This window comes from Sander vitreus, chromosome 7 (assembly GCF_031162955.1).
Source record: "Sander vitreus isolate 19-12246 chromosome 7, sanVit1, whole genome shotgun sequence".
Taxonomy (NCBI): domain Eukaryota; kingdom Metazoa; phylum Chordata; class Actinopteri; order Perciformes; family Percidae; genus Sander; species Sander vitreus.
This window is the reverse complement of record NC_135861.1, coordinates 26,149,752-26,165,453: the sequence shown is the minus strand read 5'-3', so window position 1 is coordinate 26,165,453 and position 15,702 is coordinate 26,149,752. Positions and strand designations below refer to the sequence as shown.

At 39.4% G+C, this 15,702-nt stretch overlaps 2 protein-coding genes across 5 annotated transcripts; one reads left to right on the top strand and one right to left on the bottom strand.

The window, feature by feature from the left end:
* Positions 1–296: 296 nt before the first annotated feature.
* Positions 297–2,588, bottom strand: gtsf1 (gametocyte specific factor 1). 3 transcript variants are annotated; one of them, XM_078255674.1, is made up of 7 exons: positions 2,500–2,588; positions 1,698–1,819; positions 1,490–1,596; positions 1,213–1,339; positions 1,035–1,118; positions 789–846; positions 297–700 (listed from the first exon to the last, which is right to left on the bottom strand). In XM_078255674.1, exons 2-7 carry the CDS (start codon positions 1,780–1,782, stop codon positions 619–621), a joined length of 543 nt encoding a protein of 180 aa, XP_078111800.1. In that variant the 5' UTR covers positions 1,783–1,819; positions 2,500–2,588; the 3' UTR covers positions 297–618. The 3 variants fall into 3 exon arrangements, with proteins under 3 accessions (XP_078111800.1, XP_078111798.1, XP_078111799.1); XM_078255672.1 differs by lacking the exon at positions 2,500–2,588 and adding an exon at positions 2,164–2,344; XM_078255673.1 differs by lacking the exons at positions 297–700; positions 2,500–2,588 and adding an exon at positions 2,164–2,350 and having other exon boundaries at positions 823–906.
* A 45-nt stretch (positions 2,589–2,633) lies between these two features.
* On the top strand, positions 2,634–15,306 carry letmd1 (LETM1 domain containing 1). Of its 2 annotated transcripts, none has more exons than XM_078255670.1 (9): positions 2,634–2,803; positions 4,391–4,545; positions 6,018–6,133; positions 8,398–8,480; positions 8,702–8,888; positions 11,185–11,286; positions 11,798–11,950; positions 12,089–12,185; positions 14,411–15,306. In XM_078255670.1, the coding sequence occupies exons 1-9, from the start codon at positions 2,784–2,786 to the stop codon at positions 14,497–14,499; spliced, it is 1,002 nt and encodes a 333-aa protein (XP_078111796.1). In that variant the 5' UTR covers positions 2,634–2,783; the 3' UTR covers positions 14,500–15,306. The 2 variants fall into 2 exon arrangements, with proteins under 2 accessions (XP_078111796.1, XP_078111794.1); XM_078255668.1 differs by lacking the exon at positions 2,634–2,803 and adding an exon at positions 2,893–3,340.
* Positions 15,307–15,702: the final 396 nt, after the last annotated feature.

Genomic DNA, 15,702 nt, shown 5'->3' with positions numbered 1-15,702 from the left:
AGTGCTTGGGTTGATGAGTACTGCCATCCTGTGGCCATGAAGTGACACTTAAAACTTCTGAACAGCTGCTTACTTTGCTTGGGAAGAGTACCTCAACGATTGACTATAGTTATTATAAAATATAAGTGAGTTTACGACCCAATTGCTATTTTGAAATAGGCCTGTGTGTATATACACATTGTCCATGTGTGTATTTTCTGTACCCATTTAATGTCTTTTCTAATTTATTTTCTTTCATTTTGTAGTACTGCCACTGAGGCTTTCTAAAATAGAAAAACAAAATAGGAACAGTCCCATCCCATTGCCAAACTGTATTTGAAATCCATGCACATCACAACATTTTCATAACTCAACCACAAAATTTGAAATAGAACACATACCATGCTAACTTCACACAATTATTTGAAATAAAAACACCTTTAATATAACAAGCCCACAATATTCAACTACTGCCATTTGTAACTGTTAACAGTTGGGAATGCAAGGAAATACAGAAAACTAAAACAAATGGAGGCTATGCCTGCAGTTATGGTACCACATCAGGTGACTAAAATGAGACTGCTGCAACTTGAACCTACAGTAGATCCAATATAAAATAAGTTACGCATACATTATGGTTTATATCGGGGTCCAGGGAAGGGTATTGGGAGTTCTAAAACTTGGACCAAGGTTGTTGGTGGGCCTCGTTTCCTGTAGCTGCCTGCAGAGAAACAAGACAACAGTTAAGGTATTAAGAAAATATGCACATGCTAAGATCTGAAGCAGATTGGATGAAGAATAACACTTACTTCTGATTCAAGACTGTATTTACACCCCAGACAAACGGAGCGGCATCATCATCAGCCTCTGCACGACAAAATGCTCAGTTACTTTTACAGACAAAATCAGAGTTTTCAAAGTCTGGTTCTGAGCATGGAAGGGGAGAAAAAGAAAGTTGCTTTAGAAACTATGCATTGAATATTTCAAACTCAAACTTCTTTGTTCAATCACACAAAAATCAAAGTGTTAAAACAAGTTGTAGTTATTAGTAATACCTTTGTCCCAATCTTCAGTCATGTTCTGGTTTACCCAAGTGCTGACTGGGACCTGCCATTTACTAAGTCCATTTGTGCTTCCACCTGTAAACACAGCATAATTCAACGCAAAACACTGCGAGAGCATGTTAACTCTGCAAGGTAAAAAAAAAAAAAAAGCCAAAAAGTGATGACTTACCATCTTCAGTGTCCACAGATATTCTGTCTTCACAGGTTTCAGTGTGGTATGTCAGCTCATGCTTGGGGACCAGGTGGCGAGCATTGAAAGGGCAGGTTTTTAGCTCCATGGCCAGTTTCGGATGATTCTACATAAATGAGAGAGAAAAGAGGCAAAGGAAAGGACATTTTTGGTTCAAATATACATAATACACACATCCCTGAACTCTACGTCCATGTAAATCTACAATATTTTGCCATGCCTGCTGGTGTTACTTGCTATAATGAGTTTGACTCACCTTTCTGCACTTTATAAGATGGTAAGGGAAGCGGCAGGCTCGGATTTGGTGGTTCTTATCAAAAGGGCACTGCAGAAGTTTTTCCGGGTCACAGTTTCCTTTTTCATCTTTAAAGTCAGAGAAGAACAAAAACGTTTAACCCTTTAATATTTACTATAACGGAAGACAACTTAAGATGTTAAAATGTGAGGAAATATTTTTGTTTTACCGGTTTCTTCTTCCAACTGTGGACTCTGGACAGGAGCAGTTTTGCATGGAGCACAGGTGGTTCCAAATCTGATGGTGGCCGCCATCGCTAGCTGGGATTTACTGAAGACACCAACTGGCAAACTGGTAGGGTGATAGATACAATTCAAGTTAACATGGAATACAAATAAAAACAAAGTAGATATAAGGTCAAAACAAATAAGGAATTCTATTGGTTTCTAGATGCACATTCAAAAGTGGCAGAACCATGACAATGGCATCATTAATATGCAGAATTTTGTCTAGTGTACAGGTGAGCCGAATTATCTAACACCTGATTCGAGGTGTAGGGTTGTTTGGAATCATATACCAAGTTCTGGCGTTAGTTATACTCTATGCTATCTACACTGAGTGAAGCAGTCGCCTGGGGGAAAGAGAAGAGAACGCATTAGCACCAGATATATTATGTTTACACGGTCAAAACGTACCCAGGTTTGCAGTTTCCAATCAGCCGTTTAGTGCAGTTAAGTTTCACCTGGATGGTTATAAGACTCATTATCTAGAAGTATTCGTTGAACTATAATTAGCTTATTCATTGTCAAGCATTGCCCTTAACCGCGCAGCCGTAAAATGTTGGCTAATGTTAGTGGCGATGTTTGCTAGCAAAAACTTGGCAAGTCGCCCAACCTTAATTGTAAATTGGCCAATAAAGAGTATAATTCATATTACCTGAAAGAATGTTTACGAAGTTTTTAACAAGTGCTTTGAAATACAGTCGGTTACAACATTGAGAGTATTGCCACGCAAAATAAAATTTTATGGACCTTTTTGTTCTTTTTCTTGTCGGTGTCTTGCTTTCTTTAACTGTCCAGCTATGCTTGAGACCGGTGAAAGCTTTCGATAATTTCGTTGCTCCGCCCCCATTTAGGGAACATCTCGAAGTCACATGACTTCCTGCCTAAAATCATCTGCATTCAAATTAACCCAATAGTCGTTACTTTTGCTCAATATTTTATATACTTTTTAAAAATACCTGAAGGTGACCCAGCATCAAGTAAACTCGAGAACGCAATATCTGAAGAAATTGCGTCATGATACTGAAAAGCTGATGCTATTGGCTTTAAATGTGTAAGTATGCAGGAATGTAGGAATAGTTGGAAATAGTTTGGGAATATTTGTATAGGTTATTTGTATGATTGCCATTAAAAGCTGAATAATACCGATAAAGTTGTGGAAACTTAATTGCTGGCCTTAAAACTTGAATAATAATGTATGAAAGGTGTGTAACATTGTAAGGTTTGGATTAAGTTTCTAGCTGAAAGTATGAGTAGGTAGAGAAAAGCCTGTGTGTGTGTGTGTGTGTGTGTGTGTGTGTGTGTGTGTGTGTGTGTGTGTGTGTGTGTGTGTGTGTGTGTGTTATTGCCAATAATACATCGTTGAATCCGTGTACACGGCAGACTTTACGATAACTGAACGGCTTTTGGCTTTGTCGTACATGAGCGTCATTACGGTAACGTACGCGGAACTTTACTGTATGCATGTATGAAACATGGCGCTGTCCTGCTTCAACCTGTGTAGCCATTTGTCTTTGACCCGTCTGTGTGGTCTCCGGACAAACAGGATATCAAATGGGCTTTACTTTCCTTATGGGTCCTGTCAGTCCAGGTATGTTTAAACATCTTTATGTTTCATTCGTCCAAGATTTGTCTCTTTGTTTTACTCGCATCTCACTTGAACCCTTGCTAAATTAAGCTAGCTGCAACTCAGTAACGTTAGGCTGCTACATGCTCAACCGTTTGTGTTTGATTTAAAGATATGTTATAATGTAAACTCAGTTGTCCACTTTATATTTAAATCATGCTACTATGCTGTGTCATTGATACACGACCAGCATACAACCACCTTTGATTTTTGTCTAAAAAATATCCAAACCACTGAGCATGGAGGAGTTCTGACGATTTATGCTGCCTTGTCGAAAGATGTGTTTTTGTGTATTCCCGTCAATATTATGACACCTCATTTGTGTTTTTGATTACAAAACAGGGATTAGTGTACTGTAAGAATATATTGGGAGCATATTTTGATATCTTGTTTTCTTTTATCAGGGTTAGCGTATTTCGATAGACCCAATCCCATAAGAAATATTGCTCCCACTACATAGCTAATTGTGTTAGATTTTACACCACTACTGACTCTAGTGTAAGAATTAGGGCTGCAACTAACAATTATTTTCATTATCGATTAATCTGCAGGTTAGTAATAATTAATAGGGAAACATGTTAATCCCAGTTTTTCATAGTCCAAGGTGATGTCTTTAATAAAACGAAAAACACATTTTTGCATGAAGATTTACTTTAACGGTTAATTGATTATCAAAATAGTTGCCGATTATTTTTCTGATGATCTGCTAATCGATAGGTCGACTAATTGTTGAAGTTCTAGGAAGAATATGGGGAGCATGTTATGATACGTTGTTATGATGCATTAATGTATTTAAGATTTTTCAGAGTAGTATTATGATACTGCATTAATGTATTTATTTAAGATTTTTCAGAGTAGCATTTTTGAAAGACCAAATTCCCTATTAAATCATGCTCCTACACACGGAGAACCGAAGCACACCTCCACATCGGGGGGAAAAAACCCACCTGCATTTTAATTGCTGATCTTTTAGTAGACGTTAATTTATTTGTGTTTACCTCTTTTACTCTACAGGTTGCCCCTGTGCCGACACTACTCATCGTCCAAAGTTAGACGAGGTATTGGTCGCTATGTGGCCTCCAGCCTCCAGAGGGTAAATACCAAATATGAAGGTTTCCTTAAAAGGCGATTTCCCCGCTTTTATCAACTCTATCACACTTTTACGGAAGGTAAGATAGACTGTTACTGTAACTCACTTCTCTGGCATCGTTAATACTGTATGGTTGTATAGTTGCAGTTTTTTAAGATTAAAGTTCAAAAGTGGAAAAAACAAAATGGTAATGTTAATGGGACTGCAGTGCACAGTACAGGGTAGGGCTGAACAATTAATTGCATTTGCGATAATATCGCAATATGTAAAGACGCGATTTCCTAATCGCAAAGGCTGCGATTTGGTCACATGACTCGCAAGAGCAAATCAGTCTGCACCCGCATCAACTTAGCACGCTAACGCTACGGCGTACCTTGAGCAGATTTCTGTCATTCAAACAACTCTGAGTTGTAGTTTAAAACTTTTACAGCCATTTTAATAAAATTAAGGGTTTTATTTGGGCTCGAGTCCATACATGCAGTTAATAGATACAGGCACGTAGAACTGAAGGCTCGGTTAGCAACGATTAGCTCTGATTAGCGGTTAGCTCCAGTTAGCTAGCCCCGTTATAAAGATATGGAGAGGGGTAACAACCAGACTCTGATAAATGACGTTAGGGGAGCTTTCACAGCAGCGTGGCTGCGTTGTTTCAACGGTTTTATTAGTACAGTTAATCCCACGGCAAGACCAACAGCAGCATGCTACTGCTAACGTAACGATAGCCTCTCTGAGTGTGAGTGCAATGTTGACGCTGTCATGCACGCGGCACGCAACTTCATGAGGGGAGGGATGGGCTGGAGGCAGCTCCTCTGTGTGCGCTGTAAAAAAAAATACACCATTGTATATACTGTATATACTATATTTTTACTTATTTAACTGTCTAGTAAAGTTCAAAGACAGTGTTTAAAAAGTGCAATCCACATGTTTACATATGTTACAGTAAATGATAATTAAATGTAAATACTACTAAGTGTGGTAAAGCCACATATTTGTTTTTATATTTCTGCAATCTGCACTTTAGTTTGTGTGATTTGTTTCTGACTTTCATATGAATGTTTACACCAGGCGGTCAGTGCTCAATATACTACTGTGACTGAAGTAGTTAAATGTCATTCATATAAATTCATGCATCACCTAATTTCATCATCACATACAGGCCTGGCCTCCAGGAAAGAACAGTTTGTTTAATCTATCTAATCTCGTATTGTTCATACTATACAATGATTTATTGCTTGTCTTTGTTGAATAATACAGAAGACAAAGAGCTTAAAAATAATCGCATATTGAATTGCAATCGCAATATTTTTGAAAGAAATCGCAATTAGTTTATTTTCAAAAATCGTTCAGCCCTAGTACAGGGCGGCTGTGGTTTAAGAGGGGGTTGGTAGTTCAATGCCCACCTCCTCCTGTTCACACGACGGTGTCCTTGAGCAAGACACTGAACCCCATTTGCTCCCCCGATGGCAAGGCCAGCACCTAGCATGGCAAGCTACGCCGCCATCACTTTCATCCATATTTGCATTAGCATCAACGTGTTTTTTATTATTCCAGGATTCAAGCTACTGTTCCGAGATGCCAAAGATGTGCAGAGGATAAAAGCTAAGATGTTCTCTGATGGAGTGCAGTTCAAGGATTTGCCCTACAGGGAGATGGAGAAGCTCAGACAGGTGGGTCACAACACTGTCACATTTATAACCAGATATTGAGTCAACAATTTTTAATATTTGATATTTTTTAAGACACAGTGAGACGATTGGCTGGGTAGAAATGCTGTAGATTATTGATCATGTTTTTACACGTTTCCAAAACACTAAGTAGAAGATACAATAAAATGATCAAACAGCATTACTTCAAAGGAGGCCGGCAGTATCTTCTATTGTGTGCACTGCAGTTAATGTTAATAGTGAGTAAGATGGACTTGAATAAACCTGAAACTATCCTAAAAAATAAAAGAAGATGTTAGTGCTGTGTTGTATTACAGAGCTAGGAGAAAAAAAAGTTTTTCTAATAGTGGAAGATGTGTAGTGGAGATTCCAGTAAAAGACCTATACCAGTGTTTCCCACACATAGACTTTACCTGGGCAGGCTGGCCAGGTATATTAAGGGGCGCCAAATTTGGTGACCCATTCTAGCAGGCTATTAGCCTAGAAATCTAGACGCACCCTAGCGGCAGCAAATGTAATTTGCAGCCAAGGTCGTCTAGCAACTCTCTGTTGGCTTGCGAGCTGGAAAAACCAAACTCTGGTCAGGCCAATCACATCGTGTATAGAGTTGGTGGGCGGGCTTAACGTAAGGACGGCAGAGTTGTATTAAGAGAACAGTTCTGCATGACTTTCCTGCTACTTGAAAACAAAGAAGATGGATGCTGCTGCTGGCAAACGGCGCCCTTTTGAATCACCTTTAGCCGCGACTCTGGATGACTTGAGTTAAGCACTGAAGTCATTCTTACAAAATGAAGATGTGTTTGGAGTTTTGCCGACTAGTGATGGGACAGCTGACTCTTTTACGCGAGTCGGTTCAACCGGACGGTCATAGGTTGGCCTACCGAGTTAATAGATTCGGTCACCGGTTCGCGTACCCACGGGGTAGGGGGTGGTGATCGCGTGTTTCCTTCCCCCGCCAGAAACCGCTGGATTACATTAGACTCGAGCGGTTGCGGTTACATTCGGTCTCGACATACTATTTACACACTCATACCGACCGACATTCGGTAGCCTGGTGCGCGGTCTCCTTGTGACAGTCTAACTTCTAACATTTAACTTGACATAACTACCAAGATAACATTACGTGTATTTGTATGTGATATAATAATTTCCCCTTGGAAATGTTGTAGCCTATGAATTTCCATGAACACAATTCTAAAATGCACGAGACATAAAGGCTTCTGGGATTGGTTGATAACTCAAACTTGCCGTTAACCTAGACACCCGTTTGATTACATAGACTCATGCATTAGGCACGGTTAGGGTCTCGTTCAGTAGCCTGGTGCGCGGTCTCCTCGTGAAAGCCTACCTACCATGTAACAAACATTTAACTTAACATAACTACCAAGATAACATGACGTGTATTTGTATGTGATGTAGCCTACTTCCCCATCGATAATGTGTGACTTGCCATGAACTCATCTAAGATGCACCAGAAACAAGGCTTGGTTAATAACTCAAACTTGCCAAGAACCAAGACACCGCTTGATTACATTAGACTCGAGCGGCCGGTTGCACGGTTACATTCGGTCTCGTTCAGTAGCCTGGTGCGCGGTCTAGGCCATTTCCTGATTGATTCTACCACCACTCCAGTGGAGGCGGTAATGAGCTAGATTACTACACACACCGTAGCAATCTAGCAGAAGAATACCAGCTACACACAACGGCACGAATGCATGGATGTATTAAGAGAACAGGAGTGAGTCGGTTCATTGACGTATGGCACTCGATTCTCCCGGTTCAGTGACATGAGTCGGGTTAATTAACTGGCTCTTCGGTCAGTTCGTCAACACTATTGCCGACCGGATACGGCAAAAGTTTAATCTATCAACTAGCGTTGCTCTGGTTGGCTATGAGTGCAGAGGGAATTTGACAGACAACTGTTTATCCCGCCCCTCGGATTGAGCCCTACCAATGGTGAGTTCCCAGACCCAACATCTTGATGTGGGTCTGGCTTGTCAGGCTAGCAGGCTATAATTAAATATTAGAAAGAAAAATGAGACAGAAGAAAGGAGTTGGATATTGAAATGACAAAGAAAAATAATCAGATTAAGTCAGATGTCTGAAGTTCCGCAGCAGATTCCAGAATTCAAGAATTACGTTCTGCAAGTTATTTCTTTATAAGTGAGCAGTACTTTCATTTAACGCTTTGTCTTTATTGTATAATTTCAGCTCTGTAAAGTGTATTATCTCACAGCAGCTTTACTTACTTCACATTTGTTTTGCAGTTTCGCAGAGACATGATCAAGGCCGTGCCGCTGGTGGTGATATCTATCCCTCCCTTCGCCAACTACCTGGTTTTTGTCTTGATGTGAGCTACTTTAAAATAACCATCTTTTCATTCCAGTTGGCACCCTTTTGATTCATATTCAGCAAAGCATTCTGAAATGATTGATATTAATGTTCCTTTATGTCCCTCTTAATGTTAGTGTTGGATCCTCCTTGCTATCTTGTCCCTGTTGAGATATATATATATATATATTTTACCGTCCCTCCTCTTCTCTGCTACCATCCTCTCCTGTTCACTGCCAGGTACTTTTTCCCCCGCCAGCTCCTGATCCCACATTTCTGGACTCGTCAGCAGAAGGAGGAGTTTCAGGGATTGTACCATTCCCTGAGGGCCCAGCACCACTGGTCAGTGCTCAAAGGGCTCGAGAGCACGAGCCAACAGGTCAAAGACGGCCAGCTACAGAGACGCCTTAAAGACCTGTGTGCCACAGTAAGTGAACGCATCCGAAGTGTTTGGTGGTAGAAATACGGCATTATGATGAGGAAATATGTGACAGGGTACAGAAGAATGGATGTAGAATAGATCAAACCTTTACCAACCATCTGTTCTAGTACCACCAGCTATACATCACACTCTTCTGTTGAAAATATGCACAAGCATAATTTTAGAGCATACATTGATGCATTCGCTGTCCAGAAAGTGACTGAGCAGATAAAATAACTAAAATGTAAGAACTACCTGACAAACACCTGGGGCTTATTTATCAACTGTGGATATGAACTGTCTAGTGCTTAAACAACGCAGAAGCTCCTTACAAGTAATTACAAGCATTCAAACCCTACATAAGTAAAATATAATATAAATTATATTATTATATATTACATTATTACGATTAACTATTTTTATTTGTTTTTTAAAACAACGTACAAAACATACACTTTACAACATGAACATAGGGAAGACGGGGGAAAAATCATTTTGGTACATGTGGACGTTAGCCTAAAACTAACCCTTGTGTTGTCCTGTTTTCAAAGCTTTTCATAGCAGAAATATAGGTTTATTTCAACCAAATTGCCCCAAAATAACATGCATGCATGGATGAAAGATCTTCGCAGGTTATTACTTTTATTGAATTGGGGATTTTAGGTGTTTTATTCAATTTCATAGCATTTGAAAAAAAGGTTAAAATGGTTTCAAAACAGTCTCCTGACTTAACTTTGACATAAACCAGTCTGTGATGCACTCTGATCTTAACTATTAGTCAAAATAATTCATAATTTCAGCTTCTTTTTTTTAAACTAAAGAATTATTATTATTATTATTATTATTGTCATATAAATTAGTTTTATTGACCATGACTTTAAAAAAGTGTCTCAAAAAGAGACACAAACTGGGCGGAAAAAGCGACAAAAAAAAGACCCGGAAGGACATCAAGCTCATGGTCGATGGGAAGACAACACAAGGGTTAAGAAAAGATGACATAATAACATAACATTCAAGACAATATAATACATTATAATTGACATTTTTAGCATTTTACTGTTGTAGTTGGTTGAGGTAGTTTCATCTACTTTATATACAGTGAGGCAGGTGAATAGAGTGGTTCCCATGGTAGGGGTCTGCTCATCCAGAGGACCACAACTTAAATCTGAGGGGTTGTGAGATGATTGATGGGAGAGCAACAAAGGAAAAAAACTAAGTTCCATTCTTTGGCCATTTCTCTAATCTTTTGTTTGTGTAATATTGAATTCAATTATTTATTTATTTTTAAAGATATTATTTTGACCTCTTTTGGCCTCACACTTATTAAGATAAAACCAACTGTAAAGTTTTATAGGATAAATTTGTCTTTGTTGGAACTGCTACCAACTCATAGACATCGGAAACATGACAAGAAGAACAACCAGACACTTTTTATAAACTCCTCATATGTTTTTCTATGTTAAAATCCTTATCTGAAAAGTAACTAAGAACTACAGCTGTGTGTTAACTATAGTGGAGTATCAGTTGCGTGGCGGCTGTGTAGCGTTTTCTATGTCTTTTCACACCAGAAACATATCTGACGCGGCGCTGCTGCTGCTGCTGCTGCTGCTAGCCTTGTCTGTACACATGTACAGTATGTTTCCCATTGATAAAATTAAATAATAGCGTTCTTCAACCTTATATACTGATTTGATTACAGCAAAGATAACGTCGGCAGTATTGACGGCAAAATAGGCTACAGAATATTTCGTTCTGTATTGACAGGTGCAATATTTGAAAATTGATAATTATTTATTTATTTTTTGCAAAATTACATTTATATCTGCATTTATGTCAAAACCTAAATGTATTTGTGTCAAAATGACATATAAACATATTTTTGTATTCTATTTTGCCTGGAAACTCTTCCAAAACGCTTGCGTGTCGCGTGAAAAATAGGCGACGGTTCTATTTCTAGCATGCACACATTTTCGGCGCGCCTGAGACGTGCGTGTCACGCAGGCCGAGCTCTAACCTGTTAACATGGGAGCCGAAATAAAAACGGACACGCCATGCAGCTGACACGCTCACGCCACGCACCCAGTGTGATGCCAGCCTAAAAGAGTACAATATTTGCCTATGAAATGTAGTTCAGTTTAGGTATAGACTATCATCAAGTACAAAAATGAAATTACAAAAGACTTAATGGCCAAATATCGTTGGTTAGGTAATCGGATAGAGTCCACACATACATAGTTGTAAAACAACAGGTTGAACTTTATTCCATGAAAATGGGATAAACTGATTTTCTGTTCATTTTCAGGTGCAAAGTGGAGCAATCCCTAAAGTGTCTGAAATCCTTGCCGTCCGAAGCCTGTTTTCTGGACCTCCTCTGGGTATAAAGAGGATGAGCGTGGATCAAATGGTTAGTAACACCTAGGGTTGGGAACTAGAAACCTGATGCCAATATGGCCTCATTTTGGTGCTTGCACTTTTCGTGCCTGTGCCTCTGGTGCTTCGAAAAAGACGTTACAGGCAACAGAAGCATCACTGCACGTGATGCTAGTTAACCCTACACTTGGCAGCAGGTAACATTAGCCTACCGTTAGCTACTAGCTGGCCTAAACACGGTTAAAATGCTTAAAGCTAAACGGTCTTAGCAATAAACAAGCCGTTCTTTCATGTCCTTGTCTGCGGTTTTGTGCTCTTTTTTTATATTTCAAGTATCGGTACAGGCACCGTTTAAAAGGATAATTTTAGCACCGGTATCGAGGGGGGGGGGACGACCTAAACGATACCCAACCCTAGTAACACCCCTCCACTCTTCTAAAATCCTGCACCAACAAACACTCATTCAGTTTACATCAAATGCAAATGGCTTGGTGAACCTGAACACCACAAGAATATCTCTCCTGTCTGTCTTCACGGCCAATCAGAGACTTGTCAGCCCCCTGCTCTTCCTGACGCCTCACCTCCCGGGTTTCCTGATTGGCCGCCGGCTGAACAACCACGGCCTGGTGCTACTCCAGCTGGACCGGGCCCTCAGCAGGCTGGGCCCTCACCAGCTGAGTGACTCCGAACTCCGAAAGGTCAGTCACTCTACACGACTTCACAAATTTCACATTCACTGGCCAAACCAAAATGGTTTACATGATGAACATGGTTTACGGATGTGCATCCGTCAGTAAGCTGCGGTATATAAATACATCATTTTTCTCCCTTGTTAGGCTTGTTATGTAAGGGGGCTCCATTCTAATAGTCTTGGCATTAATCAGTACCGCGAGTGGTTATCCCAGTGGCTTCAGGTGTCCTCCTCACTGAAAGGTATTTTCATTTGGATGTGCAGTATTCTTATAATTTTTTTTACTTCAGCATTATCCTGTTGACATGTCTGTTTTGTCTAATATATAAATAAATGGTATAAAATGATTTGCTTTCTTGCCGAGAGTTAGCTGAGAAGATTGATACCACTCATGGCTGTACTGTAAATGTGAAGCGTCTGGTTAGCTTAGCATAAAGAAACAGGATAACAGCTGGCCTAGTTTTGTCCGTAGGTAACAAATTCAGCCAACAGCACCTCTAAAGCTCACTAATTAGCACATTACAGCTTAGGTGTTTATTTTGTACAAAAACTGACTAATTACAGTTTTAAGAGGATTATGTTTAAAACATGCTTGACATTTTTCCCTGTATTTCCAGTCTTTATACTAAGCTTAGGCCTTACACAGGTATTTTTGAAAACTTGGGTTTCCCTCCTCTTCTCAAAAAACAATCCTGTCCACACAAACACTGTTTTGAAAAAAATGTCTCTCCAAAAGAAAACACAATTGAAGCACTGTCAAGAGCATGCCAAACCAACAGGTGGTGATTTAACCTTAACCCTAAAGCCATGTAAGCCAGTCACGCAATGTTGGCCAATGAGAAGCCTGAAAAAAAAGCTATTACCGCAAGGTTATGTGACTGCAATGGCGCATCGAGGAAGGGAGGAATCACGTGTTGATGGCGGAGTGGAATTATTCCTAAATATTACACTCCAATATGTATACAGTTGTGTTCAAAATAATAGCAGTCCAACATCACTAACCTCATAAATCAAATCTTTTGATAGAAGTGATATTTCTACATGGCAAATAATTTACTAGTAAGTGTTGTAGAGTCATAGAAAACCAACAGACTCAACAGTCATGACATGCATGCTGCTCATTCTGTGTAAATGAATCTGTAATTGAAAGGGGCATGTTCAAAATAATAGCAGTGTTGTGTTCAATTAGTGAGGTGATTGATTCTGTGAAGAAACAGGTATCAATTATGGCCCATATTTAAGGAAGGAAGGAAGCAAATGTTGTGCATGCTGGTTATGGTGCATTTCACACTGAAATACTCATAGAGTGAAATGGGGCAACATTCAGTGGACTGATGAGAGCGAAATTGTTCTTTTTGGGTCTAAGGGCCGCAGACAGTTTGTCCGACAACCCCCATGCACTGAATTCATGCCACAGTACACTGTGAAGACAGTAAAGCATGGTGGTGCAAAAATCATGTTATGGACAAAGTCTTGGTTCCAGATGAACAAGATTGATGTTATGGAGTGGCCAGCCCAATCCCCAGACCTCAATCCCATAGAAAATGTGTGGGGTGACATCAACAATGCTGTTTCTGAGGCAAAACCCAGTAATGCAGAGGAACTGTAGAATGTAGTTCAATGGTCCTGGGCTGGAATACCTGTTGACAGGTGCCAGAAATTGGTCGACTCCATGCAACACGGATGTGAAGCAGTTCTCAGAAATAATGGTTATAATAACTAAATATTAGTGCAGTGATTCAAAGTAAAGCAAACCCTTTAGACATTTTTCAGTTTATACAGTAAATGTTTGAGTTTGTAAAGACAAATGCAAATACTGCTATTTTTTTGAACAGCCTAATATTCCTTTTTCTTCACTTTCTGTAAAGGTAGAACACAAACTTGATCAATTTTGGTCATGTTTTGATTTGGAATTGAATGTGCAGTGTTCCCAATGCATTGATATTATGGAATTAAAAGCTATTCTAAGGATTTTGAGCATTATTCACTTTTTTTAAACACACTGCTATTATTCTGAACACAACTGCATATATATATTTATGTGTAAAAAGTCCAGTTAGCAAGGTTAGAACCAGGACTATTTTGGCCACGTCCACCATTGCACGAAATGTTGCTTCATGTGTGACGCCCTACAAAGGAGATTGTGTTTTTTATTCCATGCATTCTTTTTTCCTTATCAAAACCTTGCACCTACATTACCCACAATGCACTACACCCATCCAACTCTTGACTCAAGTGGCAATTTATCAGACTGTGCAGCTCTCTTTGGAGCCACAAAAGGCTTTATACAGCTTTTTTCACATATGCAGCAGTTCTTTAATGCAAGAATATAAAAGTGGTATTAGTCTTCTTATTTAACTCTCTGGCCAAAATGTTGAACTATTCCTTTAACCCTTCCTATAAACATGGCTTTTCTAGTTGAAAATGTAATGCTATTTGTATGCCTCTTTTGTTTAATTTTCTGCAGACTCAGAGGTGTCACTGCTTTTGCACAGCATTGTATTTCTCTCTGCCAACTACCCGAAAGGTGCCAGCCGACACGGACAGGAAGCCTGAAGCCATCTGCTTTTGCGATTATGCTCTTTTTCGCGCACTAAGCAGCACAACTTCCTAAGAGTTGTCAACATCTCCTTTTCCCCCCACAAATGAAAACATTTTAGACTGTTCTTTGCATGCTTTTGAGATTTAAGGTAAAAAAATAAGTCTTAACCCAAAACTGGAAGCTGATTTGCAGTAAAGAAAAAGATGCAGTTAATTCTATACACCTTAGAACTGTGCTGTTTTCCAAGTACACACCAAGTTAACAGGATTTTTTTTTGTTGTTGGGAAAAATAGGGAGAATCTAGTGTCTTTAACTGAGGAGTGGTATGGGATTCCTCTTAATGAATAAGCTCAGTAAGACTAAAAAGTCTTGCTTAGTGAAGTTCTCATCTAATTCAGACCCTAACGAGGGACTTAAATTGATTTTGATGCTGTATATCTAGTGGTGTTGTTGAGGTAATATGATTACCTGTTGCTGTATTTCAAGCTTGTTACCACTGTTAAGCTCAGGCAAGCCTGAGCATCCGTTTACTTCTGAGCTAATGCACCATTACACACTTATAAAGACAAGCAGGGAAACAAAGAGGATATTGTTAAGTAAAAGTTCAGCAGCACTTTGTGTGCTGTTAATATTTTACTTGTGGAATGGTAAAATAGTTTGGACTCATTCCACTTATATAAAAATATAAATCGCTTTTATGTGGCCGTGTTAAATGTTTTTACATGTACACATCAAACACGTGCTGTAGCTTCTCATACATTTACCTCACTTCGTGCTCTGTTCGTACTTCTTTACAATGAATAAAGCTGGCCAAAGGGGAATTTTGTTGCAACTGTCTTGAGGGGAGAAACGTCAAATATGGAACAAATGGTCGATATGAAAAATCAGTAAATTACACAAGGCACCTTCTACAAGCAAAGACAAGGTTTAAGGCTCATATATAGAGATTGAAAAAAGCCCAATTGTTAGATTTGCAATTGCAAAGACATTCAAGCCTGTTTGTGTGACGAGAAGCGGAACTTCTTGTACATAATACTTTTTGGGGTGCAGCACAGCATTTACAAGCTGTCTGAAAAGAGATGTGATGGCACTTCACTTTGTTTACTTGCTTTGGAGGCTTAAGATGACATTATCCCATCCTGGTTTTCACAGAATTTCATGTAAGTTTATTTTTTTACTACTTCAGGGAGGCAGTACAAAAAGGAACTGCACATCCC